The sequence below is a fragment of the Cajanus cajan genome, chromosome 6 (assembly GCF_000230855.2).
Source record: "Cajanus cajan strain Asha chromosome 6, NIPB_CcT2T_4, whole genome shotgun sequence".
Classification (NCBI taxonomy): Eukaryota; Viridiplantae; Streptophyta; class Magnoliopsida; order Fabales; family Fabaceae; genus Cajanus; species Cajanus cajan.
This window is the reverse complement of record NC_138522.1, coordinates 44,284,040-44,310,193: the sequence shown is the minus strand read 5'-3', so window position 1 is coordinate 44,310,193 and position 26,154 is coordinate 44,284,040. Positions and strand designations below refer to the sequence as shown.

The 26,154-nt window shown below is 30.2% G+C and overlaps 1 protein-coding gene and 1 long non-coding RNA gene across 2 annotated transcripts; both read right to left on the bottom strand.

Moving 5' to 3' along the window:
- Nucleotides 1-7,349: 7,349 nt before the first annotated feature.
- LOC114915863 (uncharacterized) lies at nt 7,350-8,315 on the bottom strand. The gene is made up of 2 exons (XR_003804052.2): nt 7,842-8,315; nt 7,350-7,754 (listed from the first exon to the last, which is right to left on the bottom strand). It is a non-coding gene; the product is annotated as an uncharacterized LOC114915863 (long non-coding RNA).
- Nucleotides 8,316-20,592: 12,277 nt separating this feature from the next.
- XIP1 (Leucine-rich repeat transmembrane protein kinase family protein) lies at nt 20,593-24,311 on the bottom strand. Its single transcript, XM_020357490.3, has 2 exons — nt 21,605-24,311; nt 20,593-21,253 (listed from the first exon to the last, which is right to left on the bottom strand). Exons 1-2 carry the CDS (start codon nt 24,096-24,098, stop codon nt 20,859-20,861), a joined length of 2,889 nt encoding a protein of 962 aa, XP_020213079.1. The 5' UTR covers nt 24,099-24,311; the 3' UTR covers nt 20,593-20,858.
- Between the last annotated feature and the right edge of the window lie 1,843 nt (nt 24,312-26,154).

The following is a 26,154-nucleotide window of genomic DNA, read 5'->3' as shown; positions in this document are numbered from 1 at the left end:
TTGTTGGGCCTTATATACGCACAAATGCTGCGGCTCCCTAAATTTTAAATCTACGGTTAGGAATCTACTAGGGTTGGCTTAACCCTAACCCTGGTTTGACAACTAGGATTCAACTAAAACGGGATTTCCATTTTTTTAATCTTACGTTTATGCCATGCCCCACTTTTCCCGTCATTACCAACCGTTGCACTTTTTTTAATTTTTCATTTCATTTTCGTCTCCCCAAACATTCCAAGAATGCCATTGCTTTGCTTTCTCGCAACAACCATTCTCATTTCTTCTCATTCTTATCTTTTATATTTCTCATTCCACTTTCAGTCTAATTACAATCCCAAATGTTTAAAAAAAAACAAAACAACAACTCATCAATTAAAGTGTGTTGTTAAAAAAGAATACGCAAAAAATATCATAGCATACAAATGGTTCATTAAATATATATAATGAGAAGTACATAATATATTAGAAAAAGACATTTGATCTTAAAATATCATAACACAAAATTGCTTCTGTGCCTTATTTTCATTGGTTATTGGTTATGTCTCTGATGCTTTATTTGGGTAAGTGATTTAATAAAGGATGGAAAAGAAAGGGAGGAAACATTAAGGAATTAAAATTTACATATATATATATTTGGAAGAGATGATTTAAATGAATTTGTGAAGAAATTATTATGAGATTTATATAAATTTAATTCCATTCTTTTATGGCTAGATTTGTGTCAAAATTTTCAAAAAGTAAAATGTTTAGATAAGATAATTTCTGTATTATTATTTAAATAGTTAGTTTGTAAATGATAAAAATGTATTTGTTTAAATAATATATTTTTTACATTAAAAATATTATATGAAATACAATTTAATTAAAATACTAATCTTTTTTATTTCTTATATAATTTTATTCTCTCAAACAACTATAAATTTCACATTATTTTCTACCAAATTAATTCTCATTTATTCTTCCTTATTCTCTTTGATTTTTCTCCCTCTTCCAAACAAATCATGTAGAGAGAAAATCAAATAAGTAATACGTGTATGTCTTGTAGAATGCAAGAGGTTGCAATTTTTGGCTATTTCATATTTCGAGGGAATGAAGAATTTTTTTTGCATGAACCACTTTCACTTGTGCTTCCTTGTTCACTATTTTCCTCGTACTAAATAACTACCATTTGTTTCAAAAACTAAAAAAAAAATCATTATTGTTTATACTCCCCTCTCTCAAATTTTTTTCCTATTTCATTTCTATCAAATATATGCTTAGAAACGCATTAACATTTTTAAAAAATAGAATTTGTTGTAAAAATAAATAATTTAATCACCCTCCAAATTTTTTTATTTTTACTTATTCTTATGTTGTAAATTAAAATTTAAAGTTAAATTATTCATTTAATTTATAAATTTTTAAAATTTTAAGTGAGTCCATAAACTAAAAATAATACAAAGGAGTTTAACTCGAGTATACATAAGTTATTGTTTCGATTCCTATGAATTAAACTTTCTATAAAATTGTATTTTTTAAATAGAAGTTTTAAGTTATCATAAACTAAATCCCGGCTTTAATAAATTAATATATAAAAACTCAAGGACCTACTTTATTTTTTAGGGATCCAACTGAAAAAAAAAATAGCTTATGGACTTACTTAAAAATTCTTTTTAAAAAAATTAAAAATCAACTTAGTAATTTGACCTAAATTAAAATACATAACTCAAAGAGACCCATCTTTCTTTGCTCTTTCAATTAACCATTATCATCATCCAATACTATTATCATTTTTATTTACTGATTCATTTTCATCTCTATTTTGAATTTTAATAGTTTTTTTTTCAAATTTCAATAGTTAAAAAGTCTTATGTCATTGTTTAAATTTAAATTTTTAATGTTACATTAATATTTTTCTTCCTAATGCTAGACCAACTTTTGATCTTTAAAGTATGTAGTAAATATTTTCATGACAATGGTTAGTTATTCATTAGTATGTTGGACTAAAATTTCCAACACACATTTAAAAATTTAAGGATAATGATATATTCACCTCTTTTCATTTTATTTTTTTTAATAAGTACATCTCTTTTTTAAAAAAAAATCATATAATATTCATTTTTTTTATTTTTTTTTATTTTACACTCCCAACTTTCAATTTATTAATTTTTTTTCACATACATTTTTTCTTCTTTCATATAGTTTTCACATGCATCATCTTTTCTTTTTCGAATTTCTCATAGATAATTTTAGTTCTTTTGATTTTTACATTACTCCCTTGTCCCCTCACCTCTTACACTTTTTTACATGTATGCAGACCGTAGAATTGATATGTCGTAATATTGTAGGTAAATGTGATTTCCTTGACAGTTTCTATTGAATTAGATTCACATTTTTTCTTCCAACAATTTTTTTCCTTTCATACTTTTAAAAATCTTAACAATAATTTTAGTTCTATGAAAAAAAAACATTTCAAAATACTAATTTTACTATTCTAGAGTACTTTCCAGGATAGTGAAATCAATGATCTAAAAACTTTCCAAAGTTGTGTTTTTTACTTACTCTAAAAAGTATTTTTCAAAATAGTAAATTTAGTGTTTCGAAAAATACTTTTCGAAAGCATGTTAAATAACACACTTACAAAAAGTATTTTTCGAGACACTAAATTTAATGTTCTAGAAAGAACTTTTTGAAATATTAAAATTAATATTTTAAAAAGTACTTTATGGAGTATATTGTTTTATATATTTTTGAAAAGTATTATTTGAAACATTGAAATTATCATTATGAAAAGTACTATTCAGAAAAGTACTTTATAAAAGTATGTTAAAAATTTAATTTCAAAATATATTTTTTTGGAACATTAAAATTATTTGATGTTATATTTTTTAGGCATATAAATGGAGGAAGTGCTTGAAGAAAAAAAAAATACATTTGATTCATCACTTTCAACATTGTTAAGAAAGTCACTTGCGCTTAATATATTGTCAAAAATTAGTTCTATATTTCGGATGCATGTAAAATCTAACAGAGGGAATGAAAAATATAATAGTGAGAAAATTAAAAGAGAGACGAAAAAAATAATATAAAACTAAAGAATTAAAATTACTTACCGGAATAGATAGGATGAAAGAAAGACAAAGAAAGTACATCTGCAAATTGAAAAGAGAAGAGAAAGAGATATATGAAAAAAAAATATCAAATTAAATGTTGAAAATGTAAAATTAAAAAATTTAAAATTATAAAAATTAAGAATATTTTAAAAAAATATACTTATAAAAAAAAGTATTTATATCATGATTCAAAATATAATCCACCAAGCCAACTCACCATGCGACGAGCCTATTAGGCTGGCCGACCGAACTCAACCGTTTTTATTATCTCAAATAATTTTGTTTATAATTAAAGATATTTATGTTATAAATAAAGGTATAATGAGATCGTTAACTTTAAATTATTTTAAACATTATACCAATGATAATTTATAATTAAATTACACCAAATGGAAAATCTTCTCGATTAGTGATTCGTTAATCGGTGTTTTAATGACTCTTGAATCTTGATCTTATGGACATTTAATTTTTTAATATTTTTATTTTTATTTTTTGTTGTCCAGGTTGGGTAAAGTACAACTGTACAAGGATATATGGCAATTGCTGGGCCCAGATTCAGGTCACATGCAATATATCATCAACTGTTGGGCTGTCAACATTCAGTAGATCCTACATTTCTATTGCGGACCCCCCAAGTTTTGATCACTTTTTACTACTAACCAAATAAAAATGAACTTTACGGCAAAAAAGTTTTTTTTTCTTCATTTCTTTAGCTAAATTTTTTTAGTTTATTAAATTATTATTTTTATAATTATAACATGTTCTTCTTCATCTTTGATTAGAAAAAATGCAATTTATTTTTTTATATTCGTGCTAGTTATTATTGGATATGCCAATAAGGAAAATGATATATAACTAGATAAACAGTTTATATTTTTTAAATAACTTTTTTTTAAAATTAAAATTATTTATACTATATAATTTTTTTTATGAAGCAGTATAAATTTTCGTTATTATTATTGCCAAACATAAAAATATGAATACTGCTTAAGTTCTATACCAATATATGAATATCAACAGTTGATGATATTGCATGTGACCTGAATCTGGGCCCAGCTCGTGAAAATTTGTATTTATTCATATTTTTGTGTTCTAATTAAGACTACCTAAGTTCTATATCAAATTTCTATTAATAAAATAAAGCCGATGCGGGAAAGTGGGAAATTATTTCCAAATTATCAAAGATGATATTTCCCTGAATTGTGTACAGTGAAATGTCACGTAAGCGACAGACTACATTCAACTAATGTAGAGGGAATAATGAAGCTTGCATATTTGTCAGATGTATCAACTTCAACCATTTGTTAACAAAAAATTAAAATCAATTATTTGCACTTTGTTCGAATATAAAAAGCGACAGCAAATTTTGTAGTTTGTTGGACCAACATCATATTCATAGGATTGAGAAGCTTTTCGGTGCTTCATAAGATATGGATATGAAAATGCTTAAACAAAAAAAGAATAATTATTTATTATAGCATGGGAATTTTTTTATTAAAAATAACCGGTGTAACGCGACACAAAGATAGAGAAACTAAGATCCAAACCAAAATTTCAAAAAAACCACCAAAAATGTAAAATTTGAAGAACTTAGCATCCAAATTTTGGAGCCTTGTAACCTAACTGGCCCATAAACCTGGACCCCAGAAGCGTCCAGAGCAAATGGGACTGGCTCATGAAGAAAAAATATGAGCTCACATGATGTAGAAAAAACAAAATTTATGTCGACAACATGATGTTTAAATGGCAAATGCTTACTAATTCCATAACGTCGAGGAATTAAAATTATTATTAATTCACTTTTACCATGATTTTCAATACACCTATAACATAATTTCTAATAAGAAAAATCTATTCATTGATTCCTTACTCTATTTAAATTCAAACTAAAGAATAAAATATTTTCACGAGCTTGGTGAAGTGGAAAATGGGCCAGTGTCTCTGTCTCATACTTGATAGGTTGCATATTTAAACCCCACACTCTTTTCTCTTAGGAATAAGAAAAGTATAAACTTTTTTTAATAAATACTTTGAGCCCTATAGTTTTCCTGCAAGTGAGGCATCATCCTCTCTGAAATTTTATCTAGCTAACAATGAAATTCTGCTAAGGAAAAAATAAACGTAAAGGCTACCCAACAGGACTCACATGTGATATTGATTTTCATGTGACTTCTTCCTAGCAGGTTGGATAGTTAACCAGAGTCATAAAGCACTAGAGAAAACTATTAATTATGTGGAGGCTAAAATCAGATGAAACGCAAATTTGTTGGCTTTTTCCCGTACCACCTGCACGTTATGTTGTAGAGAAGTTGCGAAATTTTAATGGAACGTGGTAGCAGGCAGAGAATCATATAAACTACTGAATGGTGAGTGAGGAGTGCCGAATATCATAAACTTTGCCTAGATAAACAACCAAGTTTCAAGGTAACCGAATCATAGAGAAATTTGTAAGTACTAGATTTCCCCATGTGCCAGAGACAGAAAAATTGGGGAACAAAAACGCAGCAAATTATGTCGCTATGAATATGATAGATTACCGTGTGACGTGCAATGACACGAGGAAATTTTTTAAGTATATTGGTTAGAGAGAAGATTTCTGCACCCAGAAGCTAAACAGCATAAGTGAAACAGAAAATTTCAGCTAACAGATTATGTTTGTTACCACAGTTAATAAGAGAAAATAGCGACGGTAGCAGCAGCCAGAAAGTGCATGCCACATTTCCAAAACAAGAAGACAAGCTAGCAGGACTCATTCGAAGCTGTAAATCTAAAAGGAAAAAACGACTTTTCAGCGGGAAGAAGAATTATGCTTTCATCTTCATAAGATCCATTTGCTGCTTTAGCACACAAGAATGAAAAATAGTATATGAAACTGTTCAAAATTGAAGCCTGTGCACATTCCCAATACAAAACAGCACACTACCGATCTAATTTATCAATTACTGCCTAAAGGGCTCCTGCAACCAGTGTCAGAAAATGCACCCTACTTCATAGACAAGGTGAAGAAATAGGAAGGAAGGAATTACTTGACAACATGTAAAGAGCCGGTAGTCATTTTGTGTGCTAAAGATTAAAGTCAGTAAAACTAAAAATACTCAGAACACAACAGAAAGTTTCAAAGTAAAACTTGAAGATTTTGATGGAAAATTGGAAATATCTGCCTTAACAGTCATGAGACAACTCACCTAACATGAACAGAAGAAGTCATAAGGACTAACATGCGGATAAACAATCACCGAAGCAAATAGTGAGTCAAGGACAAACAAACTGTTATACTGTGATTTCAATTAAGGAAATTGAAGTAATAAAACAGAATTTACTTTAGGAGCGAGCACATGTATTAAAATTGAAAACAAAATCTAACTAACCACAGAAAATTTCACCTGACATCCAATAATCAAGGAAGGCTCTTGTTTGATAATGTATACCCGAGAAATTCATGTGTAGAAACGCACCAATTGCCATACTATCCTAAGGGTGTTCATACATTTGACAAATGCACATTTATTATAAGAACTGGAGTAAATGTCAACTCCTGTCATAGACATTATGTGTGTGACTATACTAAAACAGAAACATTACCGCAGGAAGCAAATAATTTCCTCAAGAATGAATGAGGTACAACTATAGACTATGATGTGTGACGAAACAAAAACATATACAGGACTCTAGCTAATGCAATTGCAAATAAGAGCTATTAAGGACTGCGAAATTGGAACATAAATGAATTAAAAAGGTGAGTGAAACTGTGAAAGTAATAGTGAATAGTGAATAGTCCAGTCAATGTTTGCAGCCAAAGAAAGGTTTCTATTGTTAGTTTCTTTCAAAAGGTGTTGGCCAAAACACTGTAGTCCAGCGAATCTTTTTCCGGAGCTCTTGCATTTCACTTATTGTGTTCATAAACTACATTGCTCAAATCGGCGAAAATCCTAATCACAAACTACTCACAAAAACCAGGCCCCACTAGAGTCAAATCATGCGGCAACCGCTGCATCAGCAAAGAATAAAGGTTGGAAATGTGGCCAAACATTTCAACTCAACACACAATGCTCCCTGACATTCTTGGACCACATTAGATCAACTGTTTTTTTTTTTTGTTTTTCCTCTTCCCGTACATCATCTCCCACAGAACATAAAAAAACTAAAAAACAGTGACATCTCATGGTTTCAAAGTTATTGGATTCAACATTGATTTTCTCCACCCCAAAGAAAGCATAAATGCAAGAAGACAAACATGACAAATTGACAACTCAAGAGCAGGGGAAAACAATTTAATCTATTAAAAAATGGAGGAAAAGCATAAGTACATGATGATTGGTAACGAGAAAGAGTAGAACCTTAAGGATGCATAGACATTAGAAAGAGAAAAGGCATGATCCTTGAAATCTCACAAAGAAAAAGCATAAAAATGAGAGAGAAAGGGGGCTGTCGCAGCAGCTTTTGATGAAAACCCAAAAACAGAAAGAAGGAAAAAAAAAATGATATATTTGGAGGAAAATATAGAGATAGTGATAGTATTTATAAAAATGATATTTTGATATAATGTTGATGCCTGGCTCCATCCTGTCTGCCTTTTTGGACGCAATGGGAGAGACAGAGAGAGCTACATTGTACTGCTCACTCTCATTCTCATCTATCAAAGGAGAGGTGAACAGGTACCTGTTTCTGTTTGGGAGAAAGGGCATAAGGGTCATCGCATGATGTCCAACAAATGAGAAGATGAAGAAGAAGAAGATGATGATGATGAAAAACCTCCATTGCAGAATCAATCACAAAACCCTTCCTTGCAGCTTTGTCTCACTCTCTGAGGTTCCAAAATGGAAACTTTGATTGGTTGGTTATGCAGGCATTGAGGCTTTTGGTTTTGGCCGGTGAAAGGCCATTTTCAACTTTCTCTTTGTTTCTCTTTCTGGTAATACTCACCGTTTTGTCTCTCCTATGCTTTGCACCTCTCTCTTTTATTTATAATTATTTCCTCGTCTCCTCTTCACAGTTCACACTGCTTATGTTAATGTTATGCTGTCCTCTGACCTCTCCTTTTATTTTTAATTTAAATTACCCATTTTTATTATTATAAAATAAAATTAAAAAAAAAAAAAGAAGAAAATAGGCCAATAGCGTGAGGTGAGGGGCATTTTGGGCTTCCACAGTACTGCGTCGTGCTTGTTTGGCCATTTTGACTGTGAAAGCGTGAAATGACGTGAGATCAGTGTCACACCAATTTTTGACTTGTTTCCCAAATTGTATCCATTGCTCCAACATTTTATTCTCTCACTCTTTTTCGTTTTACTACCTCTGTAAATTGTTGGAAATTAGGGTTCAATCTTCAATGTTTACATTAATTTTTTTTTTTTTTATCAATGAAAGAATCTTTAAATAAAAACACATGCGCGAAACTTGAAACAGGATTTGTACTATGGAATATGGATAATCAGCTTCGTCAAACTAAAACGCCTATTTATTTGTGAACCCAGCCAGCAATAGCATGATCCACATACATTTGTGATTTGTGGTCCACTCGTACAATGATTAAATGACAATGCTGTCTTTATTTTCAGACTAAGCAATTCATTATTTGAATGGTTATATTTGCTTAGCGCCCTATGAATCATTATTACAGTTAAATACCTGATTTGGAATATAACATAACATGCCTATAGATATGAAGAATTCAGAATCGGTTGGAAGAACATATCTTTCCTTTTCGGGAGAGAGGGAGGAAACTTTAAGCTCCAGTTAATTCCAACTATGTAAATAACACATTGAACCCTAAAATTCAAGTAACTCAAATAATAATATCTACCATTTTTATGTTTTGTGATAGCATCGTCTTAAGAGCACATATTTTATTTTACTCATATTATCATAAAAAACAGTTAGATGGACTAATATAGAAGAAAGGGTTTAACTCTTGCAAAATTTTAGATTACGACTCGAACCATCCTTATAAACAAATTCATACATAAATATTTGTTCCTACATTTTCATTTTCTTGAAAAAAATAAAAACAAATTCAATAATATTAAGTTTTATTTAACAATTCACATATAAAAAGTAACAAATAAAAATAAAAACAAATTCAATAATACTCAATTTTATTTATGTTTATTTAAATAAATTAATTTATTTGGTCTAAAATCCTTTTTCAAACAATTTAAAAATTTTGACATTTTTAAATAGAAAGAAATACACAACTTTTCAATAGGAATATAAAAATTGTCCAAATATACACAGTTTCATAAGAATGACTTTTTATTTATTTGTTCCTTATTTTCTCTATCTCTCTTGTATAATATACTTGAGGGACAAGATCAACAAATAAGTCATAAATCTGGATTATGACATTATATATGCTACTAAGCTAGAGTCTTTTTAATTAACTTCAGTTTCAGGTAACTTTTTATTACAATGATATATTATATATAAATAACGTATTTAAATTATAATTATCTGTTTTGTTGAAATTGTACACACAAAAGATCTAAAAATAATAAAATAATTTATATATTTAATTATGTAGCATCCATGTAAATAAAGTTTTATACTAGTATTTGATAACATTTTAACAAGTTAACATTCATCATCTTCATTCTAGTTAATGAGAAAAATGATATAATAACAAATAACATGTTTAAAAATATTATATTTTCTATTTTTAAATTTTATATATTAAACTTATTGATGATTGTTTTTAATCTTTATATTTTATTTTTTTCGCATATATGATGATTATTAGTTTTTATTCTTTTAAAAAATAAATTGTCCCACACATCTAAGGTTTTGGATCTGCCACTGATTAGACCCTGAATCTAAGTGTTTATGACTTGATTTCTCAAGCAATCTGCACAATGGAAAATCCTAAATTTGACACTCTCTATACTAAAAATATTTTCTTAAACAAATGGATTCATGCATGGATGACGATTTAAAATAAGTCTCATAAAAATCTTATGTTCCTTGAGGAGATTCTATCACATGAAAACATTTTTTAATGAAACTTTAGCTTTAACCGGGTCATGTTAAGAAACTATCAGTTTTAAATTTTAAAAAATAATTTTTTAATTCCCTCAACAAAATATTAAAACAATGACTATTTCATTAAATTAAAAGAAGTTATTGTTAACAGCAAAGTTCAACACACTTATAAATAGTTTTTTAAAAAGATACTAATAGAGGATGGGTTTTGAAACCATGCCTATGAAAGAAAGTTATTTGTTATAAGAGAAATACAAATAGAGATATATAACAGCTAAGAGACAGAGTCTGTTATGACTCTCTTACACTCGATATTTGTTGGTTATTCAAAATCTGTCAAATGACATTGTGTTGTTTTTTAAGAATTTCGTTTGATTTTGGGACAGCAAAGTAAAATGCTTTTCAGGAACTGAAAATTTGTTGGAGAAAATGGCGTGAAGAAATCACAATTCACACATGGTGGAGTATTTTTTTGTTCGTTACAACTATATTTTTAATTTCATCTTTCTTCTAGTTTCATTTACTACTACTATTTTTCTTCGACATCTAAACATGCAGATGAAAAAGATGCTCCATTTAAAGAAGCGTTAGAAGGTAGATGTGTGTAATTAATTAATAGTTAAATAACTGATAAATGTGTTGGTAACAATAAATGAAATAGCCGTCCCCTTATATTTATGTATGACAGACTTATAAAAGCTGTTTTGTTTTATGCTCTGTTGTGTGACTTGAACGCCATGATACACTCCCACCACTAAACGATAACAAACAATATAATAAAACATGGCAATAAAGCTATTTCGTTCAACTTATATTTTCCCAATTCTACATTTTTAAATCAATAAAATAAATAAATCCCTCATTTTAAGTTAAAAGTTTTAAATTACTGTCATATCCAGCTTTGATTAAAATAATCACTACACCAAATTGTTGAATATAATTGTCCAATTACTATATTGGCCAAAATTAATGAGGAAATTATCATTGGCTTCACAATCAAACTTAACTGTAGTTTATATGTAATATTATATTCTTTTACGATACTTTTTTTTTACCAATCATTTTAACAATTTATGAGAAAAAATAATTAAAAAAAAGTGTAATTATTATTTTTAAAATATTAAAATATTTTAACATTTTCTTCGCATAATAAGTGAAAACAACAATGAAAATAGTGTAAAAGGATTAAAAGTTATTCCTAATTTACACTCTCACATTTTTTTTTTTTAATTTTTTTTCTTATGTTTTGGTTTTACGGTTGTGAGTATTCAAATGTATATAGAGTTCATAGCAACATGACTTTAGCTAACAACAAATTTATCAAAGACAAAATTATTGTTAGTCAATTCATAGGTAAAATAATGCGAAGATCAAGTCAAAACACAATAATTGAAACTATTTTTTAAATTTGTGATAAATGTTTACCAAATTTACGGTTTTAAATTTGTGTTAAATTTTAGGTAAGTTTAGGCTTGAGCACATGGCTACCCCCAACTTAACTAATGAAAATCTTGGGACATTTTATATGTAAAATTTGCTTTTAAATTAATATTTTCTTAAAAAAATTGTTGATTATTTTTTTCAGCTTGAATATTGATTTTAAATTAAAATTTGTTTGGAAAAAAATTAAAATAATAAATCCGACTCTTTTAAGATAATTTCACATAAAAAATTAAGTGTAATAATAATTGTTGATTGAAAAATCAACTATAAATATTATAAGTAATTTTAAATTTTATTATTATACATGTATTTTCTTTTACCATAATTTTCAATTGTTGAATTTTTTAATTAACAGTTATTATTATATTTTATTTTTTAAAGCACATCCTTTTCTTTAAAGGAAGCAAATCCTGAAAGCATAACTTTATTTAAAATCAATTATTTTGTTCAATGAAAATATATATTTAAAAAAATTATATAAAAATAATTTAATCTATAGAATTTTATTTAAATAGTAATAAATAAAAATATCAAAAACATTTATATTTTAATTTTGAAAAATTTTAAAATGTCAAAATTTATTTTAGTTATAAAAAAAAATTAGTGGTGATTTAAAAATAATTTATAAAACAATAATAATCAAAGAAACTTAAATATTGCTTACAAATTATAAAATTTTAAAATTATTCTTATTGTTAAATAATAATTTAAAAAAATATTAAAAAAATAGTAAGTTATTTAGGTAGAATTTAATAATTCCAAAGTATATTAAAAGAATATGAGTGTTGTGTGCAGTATCAGTATCAGACCAATTAACAACGATATTAAAAAAAAAATACATATCAAAATTTTATACTAACATCATATTTTGAGTTAAGTATTTTTTATTAATATAATAATTTTCTTTTTGGTATGAACAAACACGTGTTTCATTTTTAGCACAAATATATCCGTCAAAATAATATCTATGTCTATGGTCATTCTTAATTTTGGATAGAATATTGACAAAATTAATACCTAGAGGTATTACAAATTTCCCCCATCAAACATAAAGTATCTAATAAATTCTTAGCAAATTTACTATTTTATAACCGATTGATTTTCTAAATTTATTTTGAATATGATTCAATTGGTCTGACCCCTTAATTTTTTCTCGTCCTTTTGCCACTTTGTCTAGGTATTTTTCATTTACCTAATGTTATCATTATGATTGAATTCCTAATTTGATTCAATTTTTATGGTACACAGTTGAAGTAGTGGTTTTTTTAGTCACATGTTCAAGTTGTATACCTACAACAAGTGCTCATTCATACTTGATGTCACTATATCTCTAAATATGGATTATTGTTCATCACAAATTCCCATCCATGGTATTGAAATTTCTAATATTTTACAATTTTCGGCAATAGCATAAAAAATTAAACAAATTGAATTATGTGATGAATATGCTACGAAAAAACTAATACTCGCTCACTTTACCATTTCATCATGGAAAATCAACTTTAGTAGTACACTTTCCATTTTTCAATCTCACGTTTATTTTTTGACTCATTAGTTATTTTCATGTAATCTAATTTGTTTTTAAAATATCCATTACCAAAAAAATTTACTACGTGCGAAAAAAACATCCATTTTATTTTATAATGCGTCAAAATTGTTTAATGATATTCATATTAAATAAAAAAATGTAAAAAAGAGGATATCAGATATTGTCGGTAGCATGTGATTTTATTTTATTTTTCCTCTATATGTATAATATTGATATTGGTGGACCAGAAGTGAAAAGATGGAACGTGAAAAATAATTTATGCTGTACAGTGACTTGAATAAAGTACCAACAGTGTTGTCTAGAGAACTGCATTTAATTCATGAACTATTTTTCCTTCACAATAATATTTTTTGGGTGTGCAGATTCCACAGGCAGGATCATGTTGTAGTTTTCAATACTTTAATTAAACAACTGCTATACTCTAGTGGTGGAGATATAAAAATGAACAATTTTATGGGAATATAAAGGAAATAATTAAATTTTTCATTTTTTATATAATAAATACATTTTAAATATAATATCTTGTATCATTAACATCAATCTTAAAGTTGTTAATTACACGGAATATGGTAATATTCACATAATTTCAAGTTAGAATTATGATTTTATTATTGTAATTTCTACGAGTAAAAAAATTGTTAATTCCTTTTAGAAATAAGAAAAAAAATTACATGTCAGGTATTTAACATCAAATTATTATATAAGATAATATTTTTATTATATTTATCTTTATAAAAAAAAAACTTCACACTAATAATATTTGTCTATTAAATTTTAAAAATAATATATGAAATAAAATTCTTATACTATTAACATTTTAAAATATTACGTGTATACATGCATGTGTACTATAGATAGACACACATAAAGAGAAAGAAATGACAAATACAAATTAGTTTTGCATGTTATGTTATAGTTTGTTCAATAAATTAGCTGGGTGTCAGACTGACAATTTTATACCATTAGTTTTTAGTCATAATTGGTATATAATTAAGAATCATTTTAGGCACCGATAAATCCACGTTGAGTAATATAGGAGAGCAAGAAATTTTCAATTTTTTCATACGTCAGACTATATAGGGATTTTAGTTTTTACTACTTCAATCAACGTAAATTACAATTTATACTATTGCAAGCAAATAACGAAGTAAATAAATTATCATAATTTTAAAATAAATAATCAAACATAAATCCATGTTTTGTGAGTCAGGAAAAAAATCCAGTTCCGTAAATTTTACCTCACTTACAAATAATTACAATGAATTATCATTTTTTTAATTTAGTTCCTAATAAAGTTACATTAACTTAATTAGTCTTTCTATGAAATATCTAGTTAACTTAATTAAGATTTGACTATTGTGTTTAAAATTATTATATCCATTTTTTATATAGACCAAGACAATATCTAGTTAACTTATATTGAATCTTTGATACATCATGGAATAGGAGAGTGTTTGAAAGATTTCGTTTAGAGTTGTTAAAACACTTAAATTGTAGAATTTAACAAGTAAAAGACTGAGTATTTGTAACGGTGTATGTTTTTATTAATTATTATTATTATTATTATTATTATTATTATTATTATTATTATTATTATTAATTAAGTGTGTTGTGTTTTCAGGTGTGTTGTTAAGGAGGTCTAAAAGTTAAAGAATTTTTTAGGAACTTTTAGAATGTGTTTAGATGGGGAATTTAAATGGAGTAATTCATTTATTTGAAGAATTTCAAATTCTTTGAGATGAAATACTTTGTTTGGATGGAGAATTTACAAAGAATTTGAAATCCAAGCGTTTGTGAAATTTCTTGAAATAGTAGAATTTCAAATTCTCTCAAAAAAAGTAAGAATTTGAAATTTCTCATTTTTTTTTTTCTTATTTCACTTATATATTTTATCTTATCTCTTCATATTTTTAATTATTGAATATTCAAAAATACTTTTAAAATTATTAAATATTATCTAATATTAATTTTTAAAATTATTAAATATTTAAAAATTGGCTATTTATTTTTATAAAATTTTAGTTAAAAATCTCAACATACAAATATATTTTTAAAATCAATTTTACCATGGTTAAATCAAATTATCATATCCAAACTAACAATTTAAAATTTAAGGAATTTGAATTGACTTATCCAAACAAAAATTTTTAAGAATGTTAGAAATTGGAATCAAAGTAATTCAAATACCAAGAATTTCAAATTCCTTAAATTTGTAAAATTCCTCATTCAAACACACCATTAGGTATTTAGAAGGTTTTTCTTTGTAGAGGTCTAAGTTGACTTTGAAAGATTAAGTATATAAGGTTTATTTTAGAATTGAGTTTCGTAAGTTCATTTTCAGGATTCCTAGAGAAATAAGTTTCTAAAAGGGACTCTGAAGCTCAAACTCTTTTCCCTTTTTTCTAGATTTCCCTAACACATAAGGATCATTGTTGGGTGTTGATTCAAAGCCAAAAAGCTAAGAATCAAGGTTCTGTTGTATAGAGTTTTTGGGGAGGCTCGAAGCTTGCTCTTCTTGTTCTCCCATGTTCTCTTCAATTTTGAGATAGGGGAAGCTAGAACTTTGATTCTTATTGAGTTGTTGATCTATATGTTGATTGATTTCATCTAGAAATGTTGTTGTGATTGTGTGATTCAAGTTGAATGACCTGAGTTGAGATATATTGCTAATGAAACATGTTCGGGATGAATTTGTTGACTTGATTAAACTATTGCATGTTGGATTTCTGATTATTAGAATATGAGTTGTTGATGATGTATATGTATGTTATATTGCATTGCATGATAGAATTTTCTAGTTTTCAGGTGAAGAGAGTGACTTTTGTGAATCTATAGGTGTAGAATTTACTATCACACCAAACATGTCTTCATGATGTTGGATGTGACTCGCATCAAGGATCCTCTATCTTATTCATGCAGGATGCAAGATTGGTGGCACCCAACATGGGGTGAGAGAATTGACTCTACTTAAATTGACACTGGACATCAATGAAGTGGTGATGGACGTGAAGTGAGAGACATGTCTTTGTCTGAAATAGGGTCAGACATGGGTTTTCCCATGCTAGGTGTGAGAGCCTAAGGGTTCTCTACCTCATCCACGCCAAGCATGGGTTGAATGGTGTCGAGCGTGGACGAGGTAGAATGTTCCCCATCTCAATGGCGTCAAGCACAAGATGTGTAGCATTGGGCATGGTTAGCTTTGTGAAAATTTTTTATTTGAATGATTATATGGTGGGCATGAATAGGTTAGATGAATCTAATGTATGTTGTATGTTGATGGGTTTGGTTGGTTCTATGTATATTGATTTGTGATAATATGCATAAATGTTTATGATTGTTGACTTGTTGAAGTGTTGATACTGGGAATGTTATAGACATTTAGGCATGTTGATTAAATTAGGACTAAGGAGAGTATGTTTTTGAAAGTTGGATATCTCATAGTATGGATATTGGTGTAGTGCTCTATGAGTCTAATTGTTTGAAAACCCTTATTGAGTAGACGTTGTCTCTTGAAGTAAAGTATTGAGTCTCTTATAGATTCTTAGTTAATGTTTGAGTAAGATATGAAATTGATGGCTACAACCCTTAATTGATTACTAGAAAGGTGTGTGATATCGCGAAGATAGTTAGTGGGCTAATCTATAGGTGACTTGGTTAATGTATATCAATGTCGTGGTACGCCTATACCTAAGCTATGATATACCTGGCAGTGGTACTGAACTTTCCTAGTTTAAGCAAAAACATTCAAAAAATCATGTTGCAGGAATTGGTATCCCAATTGGTTGTTGATGTAAGAGGTGTAAAAGGATCAATTAATTTGGTAGAGTCAAACCACTTAGACTATTCGCCTTAATTGTAGGAGATCTTCATAAGTGAATGTATGACAATGCATTAGTTGAGGCATTATACATATGACATGGTGTGTTTGGTGCGTTCATATGCTTGGTTGATGATGTTGTTGAATGACATTGGTGTGATGAATTATGAACTTTCATATGTTATTGAATTGCTTACTTTTGTAAGGTTGTTGAATGTCATGTTGAGTTATTTAGTATGCTAATGTGGGTAGTATAGTTGTGTTATTTCTATACTTATTTTATGTTGTATTCTTTAATACACTAGATTATCCTTACATGTTTTCTTAGTAATGGGGCTACGATGATCATGTTTTCTTAGTAATGGGGCTACGATGATCATGTTTTCATAAGAGTAGAGCAATGATAAGTTTGAGAAGTCAAGTGTGGAGAGTCATGTTGTTAAATGATGGTGTAGCTGGAAGGTACTTTTTTATAGGTTTTTGAGTTGCTTGATTGACAACTTAAAATTTTATTATTTTGTAATGCTAGATTATTATACATATATATGTGTATGTGTGTATATATATATACTTGTATATTTATTATTTTGTTAGTTGGTGTACATTTATAAATATCATGACAGATATATCCAGGTATTATAATTATATTAATCATAGACAATTAATTATTTATGTTATTAGTAATTAATTTGTTGAATGTAGCAATCTTGACGAATTATTACACTATAAATAATTAAATCCCTTTTTATTTTGGATTTTGTAATGAATAAAAGTAATAGAAATAGCTTTTGTTATGGATAAAAAAGCTCTCTCTAAATAGTTAAATACCTTTTTGTTTTAGGCTTTGTAATTTCAGTTTTCCTTGAAGGACTTAAAAAAAATTAAATTTGATTTAAAGCTGGACTGGGCCCTAAAGTCTTCCAGAGAACGTTGGGCTATAATATCTAATTAAGCTAGCCCAAAGATATGGGCTGCACAGTCAAAAGTTTTAGTGGTTTGGTATTTTTTTTATCAGCTTATTGACTTGTTCTTACTTCGTTCATAGAATTGTAAAAGATGTCACCAACTTTAAGCACGGACTCCGAAATTGACACCATACACGAGGACAAAACTAATGGTCAAAATGTAGAACATGGAGCCAAAATGTAGGGATATATATATATATATATATATATATATATCATAAATTTAAATTAATAAAATAAAATATTAAATAATTTTACTTTCTTAAAAAATTTATAGACTTAATCAATGTATTAAAAATTTATAATTTAATAATTAAATTATTAAAATTTGATATAAAACATAAGTTATTATTAGATAAATTCTTTATATATATATATATATATATTATAATGACTCTTAAAATATGAATTATATTCTTAAAAGTTAAAACAAATATTTCTTATAAAAATGAGTTTTAAGATAGATAAAAAAATGCTATTAGCCTTATAATATTTATAAAGAAGTAGATTTTTTTTACAATGACAATGTTAAATAAATGTTTAGTTAAAAACAAGTGTACACTTAAAGATGTTAAACCTATGTCAAAAAAGTGTTTAAACTAAAAAAATATTTTTTTTAATTCTAATACGGTGAAAAAGTGTTAGACACATGTTAAAGTATATTTGACAAATGTCATATTTGAAACGTGTCGTCGAACACACCGATACAAGTTTCTATAGATGCATCAATAATCAAAAGAAAAAAAAAATGTCACCTTCAATGCTCATGATGCTTATTTGCTAATAATATGAACATCTTCAAGTACTCAAATATTGGAGATTAAACTTGAAAAAGAATCGCATGCCATTGGAATTGAAGGAACCCTAATCCAAATAGCAGTTAACATTTGATGCATGATTTTCGTGGTAATAGAGACCAAATCTTCGACAATAGCATTAAAGGCTTTGACCTTTTACAGCAGAAGACAGGATAATCCCTGACAAGTGACACAAACTGTTCCATAAAAATAAAAAAAATCACTGTGAACATCATATTTTTGAGACTTTGCAACTGGGACAAAAAGATATTGAGAAATTATTTAAAACCCATTTTAAACCCTCGACGTGGGTGTGCCACTAATTTTTTCTACTCCAAGATAAGAGGTGAGTACACACTTGGCACATACAAATTCCGAAGTGCCCAAGATTGGCAATGTTCCCAATGATATCAACAATGACAAATTGATCAATCAACCATTGGAACTAGAAATATAAAGCTATATCATATTTGTCTTACTATCTACGATTTTAGACCCTCGTGGGGTACACTCATTATGTTAACAGATAATGTCATGTGTAATATTTTTGTGTTGGTCGACTTGACAATTATTGCCTTTATAGTGCATCATTTTGGTTTGTCTGGTAATGTACAGTTGCAAATTTATCATGAATTGGGCACACCCTCGAGGCATTGGAGTTAAATTCATATTTAACGATCCTTGGTATGTTTTTCTAACAAACATGAAATACTTTTGATTGAGTGAAAGTCGTGTATTCCAGGCTTTTGGGACTGTTGATGAGTCGAGACAAGAGTAGATATTTAGAATATATATACTTCTGACCTTTGTGATGAGTTATTGTCCATAAATCAATAGAATATGCAGTGATTATTAAATCTGTTGCTGGGTATCCGAATGTCTCATCTGAAATCCTTTGGTTCCTATCGTACTTAAGGAGAACATACCTGTCCTCAATTTAGCTTCCTCTCACAGCCAAGCATGCTTTGGAAGTTGATGCCTTGTGTCTTTTTGTTTAACAAAACTATTCTTATCGAACCTTCTAACTTTTTTGCTTTATGGCCTCTCCACCAAGCCTAAAGAAATGTTGCGTTTGTGAATCTCATTCTTCTTGGCTGACCCCGCCATCCACTCATAAAGCACATGAATGTACAGAAACTCAGAAATAATTGTACGCACACGTGTGACTCACTCTTCATACATTTTTGCAAACAAGGTAACAACCATGTGCAAATGATTTTGTGCTGCTTATATGTTTTTCCTTAAAGGTTTCATTATATTGTTGTTTTCTTCCTTATTTTAGAACACACCAAACCTATGTTTCTTGTTACTACATGAATATGATCATCTTGTTGTATTATTATATACTTAAAATATTGTAACAGTTTTGATTGCTTAAGATAGTCCTAGCGATGAGTGATGAGGGGTGTCTAGAATGGTTTAATCTAATGAAACACCTAAAAAAAAATTCCTTTCAATTAGAGGGCATTTAACTTTCAACTTGTGAGTGGAGAGGTTCATGGCTCACTTCCTACGGTTAAACATGGTTGATGCTTTTCTCCATTCCAAAATGCCTCATTCTAACAAAACAATAATCTCTACTAGAAAAGGATTCAAGAGGAAAAAGGAAAAGCCTAAATGGTGGTGCTTTCTTCTCTTTCCCTGGCTAAAATGGCAACAAGATGCTCTCATCAATCAATCATTCCATTCATCTTTATTTTCCAGTGGATATAGCTTTGGTAAGGGGACCCCCCACTTACAAATAATGCCATAATATTGTATTCAGAATCTGGAACCCATTTTGATTTTTTTTTGTGCAAAATATTAAAAAAGAGCTATTTGCGAATCACGACCTTCCAGTCCTCACAACATATGCTCCTTTTATTGGAGCCATCTTGCATCGCTCAAAATAAAAGCGTTGATAGAAGAGGAGAAAAACCAAAATTCCACAAAGCAAGTTGGCAAATGCTTTCAAGTGTGGGCCTATGAAATATAGATACTGTACATTACCTTAAAGCTTGGATAGCAATCTGACTGCAATTTTTTTTACAAAAAGTCAAAATTCAAAGATAGTAAAAGGGAGCAGCAATATAGAGTCAAAGATAGAATCTACAAACTACTTGTCTAGAAAAAGGATTACACTAATTTCTTCTCTATTCTACAATGAGTCTCTCATTTACATCTTGAGAGACTGCTTATCTTAGTTGTCATATATGCTCCCTCTCACTATTTATGCTACTCAAATTATAATTCATATGGTTTCTTTAATACGGTGACATTTGATACATCTTTGGTAGACAACTTGCAAGAATCCGAATCGCGTGGCTCTGCCTCAATCAGAAGCTGAACAACCTCTTTCATGGTTGGTCTACTTGCTGGGGCTTTGTAGGTGCAGCGAATGGCAATCCTTAACACTTTGATCATATCATCCTTGAATGAACATGATAATCTTGGGTCAAACACTTCACTTGGTCTAGCCCCTTCCTTGCCTTCTACTTTGTTGGAAACCCAAAAAACAATATTTCTGTTCTCTCCAAATTCTGCCTCCACAGGCTTCTTCCCAGTTAACAGTTCCATCAAAATCACCCCAAAACTGTAGACATCGCACTTGATGGTGGCCCTTGATGAATATGCAAATTCTGTGACAGCCATGAAAACAAGTAGAAATAAATATTCAACATATAGAAGTTACCACATGACTAATTGTCCAACCCCCAAGTACCATCTATTATTTTTTGGTACAAAGTACTACTACTTATGTTTAAAATTTATAAGGTGTCCTCAATTATTAACATGGTAAAAAGGCAGCATTTATTAATCAGTACAAAGAGAATATCCAAGCAGTACTTTTGGCTTCACAAAAGGCAAATGCTATACATAGTCAACATTGATCAATATTGGAAAACATAACATGGTAACTAAATTGCATACATTAATTCTTTCTTGAGATTTAAATGATGATTATAATTGACTTTGGTGAGAGAAGCTACCTGGAGCTAAGTAACCATATGTTCCTGCAATAACAGTTGTTGTGGAATCCTTGCCTCCTCTTGCTTGCAAAACCTTGGCAATCCCAAAGTCTGCAACCTTAGGCTGGTAATCAACATCCAACAGGATATTAGTTGACTTAATGTCTCGATGGATAATAGGGAGAAGCAAATCATGGTGGAGGTATGCCAAACCCTGTGCAATCCCCAGTGCAATTCTATAACGAGTAGGCCAATCCAAAAGGATCCAACCTTTGTGCAGGGAATCCCAAAGATTACCATTTGGCATGTACTCATAAACCAACAAACTGCAATCCAAACTGGAGAAGCAGCAGTAGAGTTTCACTATGTTCTTGTGTCTTATGCTGCCTAATGTCTCCACCTCTGCTTTCAACGCCTTGTCCAGAAATAACCGATCCTCAGGAGCTGAATCCTTGGACTTGCGACTCCACAGCCTCTTCACTGCAACTATATCACCACTTTTCAACTCAATCTTGTAGACTGTCCCAGACCCTCCATGCCCCATAATGTTCTTATCCACCAAGGACTCCAGAATCTCCCTTTGGTCAAAAGAGATCTTATGGAAGCTCTTAACATCATAAGAGAAGAACGACGAAGACAGCGTGTCCTCATGTTCCACTATAGCCGTGTCTTTGCCGCACCTTCGTTTGAGAAAAAAGGCAGAGCCAATAAAAATCAAAACCACTGACACCCCAGCAATCCATATGGTGTTTATCCTCTTACTCTTGTAGGCACTTGCACATATGGGAAAGTTTTGATCCGATGAATTAGCATACACAGGCAACACACACAAACCAGGATTCCCTGAAAAGCTTTCCACCAAACCTCCTTTGATCAGTTTGGGAGGAATAGGACCCGAGAGAAGGTTGTGAGAGAAGTTAATAGAGTTTGGTAGCAGCACAGAGAGGCTTTCAGGGATGCCCCCAGTTAAAAGATTATTGGAGAGATCAAGAAGGTTGAGAGACTCCAACGAGGAGAGTGAACTTGGGATGGAAGAACTCAACTTGTTCCCTTGCAACATAAGCAAATTAAGCCTTCTCAGCTTGCCAATTTCAGAAGGAATTGGACCAGACAGAAGGTTGTAACTGAAATCAATCTTGACTAGGTTAATAGCTCGGGAGATAGTGGGAGTTATGACACCTGAAATCTTGTTCCCCTGGAGGAACAGTTCAGATAAGTTTCTAGAATTTCCGCTAATCTCAGGAACTGGACCGGTCAAATTATTGCTACTCAAGTCAATGATAGAAACGTGTGGCAAACTAAGGAGCCCCTCGGGAATGGAGCCCTCCAAACGGTTGTTACTAACTCTAAACCTCAACAGCATCATGCAGTTGGCGTAACTTTGTGGTATCTCACCAGAAAACATGTTATCAAGAACGAGAAAGTACTCTAGCGTACCACCCTTGCAAACCTCGGTTGGCAAGGGACCAGATAAACGGTTCTCCGACAAGTCAAGAACCAACATCCTCGAGAACTGTCCCAATTTCGTGGGAACATGTCCTATAAGGTTGTTGTCGTAGAGAGACAACATTCTCAAAGCTGTTGAGTTTTCAATCGCACCTGGGATTTCACCACTGAGGCTGTTGTTGTAGAGTTGCAAGACTTGAAGCTTGGGAAGCCTACACACCGAGGCAGGGATGCTCCCAGTGAACTTGTTCACTGACATGTCCAAATCCACGAGCTCCGTGAGGTTCCCCAACTCTTCTGGAATGTTCCCAACGAGGTGGTAGTTGTAGTAAAGCTCAAGCTGTTGCAGGTTCTTCAGTTGTCCAAGCTCCTTCGGAATTTGTCCCGTGAGAAAGTTCCCACTGAGTTCGAGATCTATGAGGGAAGTTATGTTCCCTATGGACGCAGGGATTTGGCCATGCACCATGCACGTTGTGAGCACCACGGACTTGAGGTTTCTGAGTTTGTCTATATCATTTGGTAACTTCCACAGGTTGAAGCCTCCGTTTTCGTTGAAGTTAAGCACCTCGAGGTTGGTGAGGTTGAACACCGACATGGGGAACTGGCCTGTGAAGAGATTATAGGACAAGTCGAGAATTTTAAGAGACTTTAAGGAAGAGAAATCTGGGAGTGTGCCGGTTTGGTACATGTGGTTCATGTTAAGCTCTTGCAAGTGGGAACAGTTGAGGATGGTGTCTATGGGGAACTTGAACCTGGTGTGGCCGAGGCGTAGAACACGTAGTTGTGGGAGGTAGGAGCATGTTTCTGAAGGGAACTTTCCGGAGAGTGATGACCAACCTGAAAGGTCGAGGTTGATAACGTCACCCTCGGTGTTGCAGGTAACCCCGGTGAAGTCGCACACTGCTTTGGCTTCATCCCAGTTCAGAGGGTATTTTCCCGTGAGAGAGTCCTTGATGAGAGAGAAAAAGTGTGTCTGATTGTTGGTGGTGATAGCTTGTGAGACGGTGGTGGTGGAAACAATGAGTATGGTTACTATAGTAGCGAAGAGGGTGGTGAAGGGGTGGTTCATTTTGAGAGTGGTTAGTGTAAAGGGTTATTGCAAGGAGGAGAAGGGTGTAAGAGATGTATATAAGATGGAAAGGGTTGAGTGGATGAGTTGGGAGAAGCAGTGACAAGGGTTGATGATGAAAAAGCAGGTTCTTGCTGGCTCAAGTACTGCTGGGAGAAGTGAACATCTTTGGTAAAGAGGCTTTACGTTTATACTCCACTACCACTACTTCTTCATCAAAGAATAACATCACTGCATGTATATTATACTCTCCCAGGACATGTAACAGTGTACTCCCCCTTAACATACATTCTTTATTATCGCTTTCTTTTTCATTTCACTTTATTATTTCATAACCTACACTTTTAAAAGCTACTCCTATTTCCATCCATACTTTTTACACTATTTTTTTAATTTCGGACACCGCAGAGATATAAAATTTAAAGCTATAAATACATTTTCTAGCTAATATTTGTATGTGAATTGAACTTTTATAAGCCACATTTTAGGTTCAAAATTTGTTGCTTTAAACCGAATCAGTTTATCCAATTTCTTTTCAACCCACGCACCCTTAAATATTTGAGTATGTTTCGACAATTCATTGGGTTAGACAGTTGGACTTGACCATTTTTAACACCTCTATTGTACATATCATTTTTATTTTTTTAGTTTCTGATGTCTATTTGGCATAATTAAGGAATAAAAGATAAAATTTATAAAATTACAAAAGAAACAAAATGACATGTAAAAGAGTTAAAATGAAATACTTTTAACTATAAAGATTAAAAAAATAAAATTTATAAAATTAGATAAATATTTAAATCAAATATAAAGAGAAAAATATGATGTAATTAAAATGAATTTGATTTTCGAAAGTAAGAAAATTGCGTTTTATAAACTATAGTATAATAATAATCATTAATTAAAAAATTAATAATAGATAATATAATTAATTTTAAATTTTATTATACATTGATTTTATCACAATTCTCAATTGTGAATGTACTTTATTTTCCAATATATATATATATATATATATATATTATATATATATATATATTATTTTAGAAGAGTACTTAAATCCAATTAAAATTAAAAATGAATGGTAATCTCTTAAGACAGATAAATAGATAGAACTGATTAAAAAAAAGTGTTATAAAATATTGTTGCAATTATGGTGTTATTTATTTTTTTTTTTTTTTAACTTTTTAGCAATGAAATTATAATAGTGTTATACTATGAAGAAATGCATTCTGATCCTGTATTGCTATACACACTTTCGTCGTACACTAGAGCATGTAGAATGAAGTGCATCTGATCCCAATCACCGTATGCACGAGTGAGCAAGACCTTTTGATGCGATTACGCTTTCTTTTGGAAGAAAATAATAATTTTCTTCTCCCAGGTGGTGTGATCCACATCTTTGTCATGGATTCCAATTCTAGCCAATTACAAAGATATATCAAACTTCAATAATAAAAGGAAAGATGGAAACGAACAAATGCACTTCTAGTGCTCGATCATCAACCTTAACTTATTTCTTTTCTTTAATTCTTTAAGCAAATTAGAACAAATTCACATCATTAAAATATATTAACAGAACGAAACGTTTGCTCACATTAACTCTTATTAGAGTGTGAGATTGAAATGAAGCCCAAACTTGTATTGTTGACTTTTTAAGTGTATTATTCATCTGCTTACGGTTTAGCGTGACGTACGAGGTCGTAAATAATGAATTTAGAGTAATAATGCATTAATTAGAATGAAATGGCTACTGTGAGCAATTTGGTGTTTATAGACGTGAAATGTCCACAGTTTGTAGTGGGGTCTAAGAGTATGTTATCTCATCCAAACGTGAAACATGGAAAACTCGTTGATGCCTACAGATTTGACTTTGAATTTAAAGTATCAATGTTAATATGAACACTTCATAAGATGTATAACGGGACACAGAAAAGATCGATACCGGAGATAATGCACTGAGATGCATAAAAGGGTAGATTAGCTTTTCCTGAACCATTAATTTCAGTTTAGTAATAGGATTGGAATAGTATTTATAAGATGTTAAATTTAAATT

Bases quoted from the DNA above. Each gene is read 5' to 3' on its own strand.
- XIP1 (XM_020357490.3), bottom strand. From the start codon at position 24,098: ATGAACCACCCCTTCACCACCCTCTTCGCTACTATAGTAACCATACTC. The intron at 21,254-21,604 runs GTAGCTTCTCTC...TGGCTGTCACAG, and splicing joins ATATGGTTACTTAGCTCCAG to AATTTGCATATTCATCAAGG.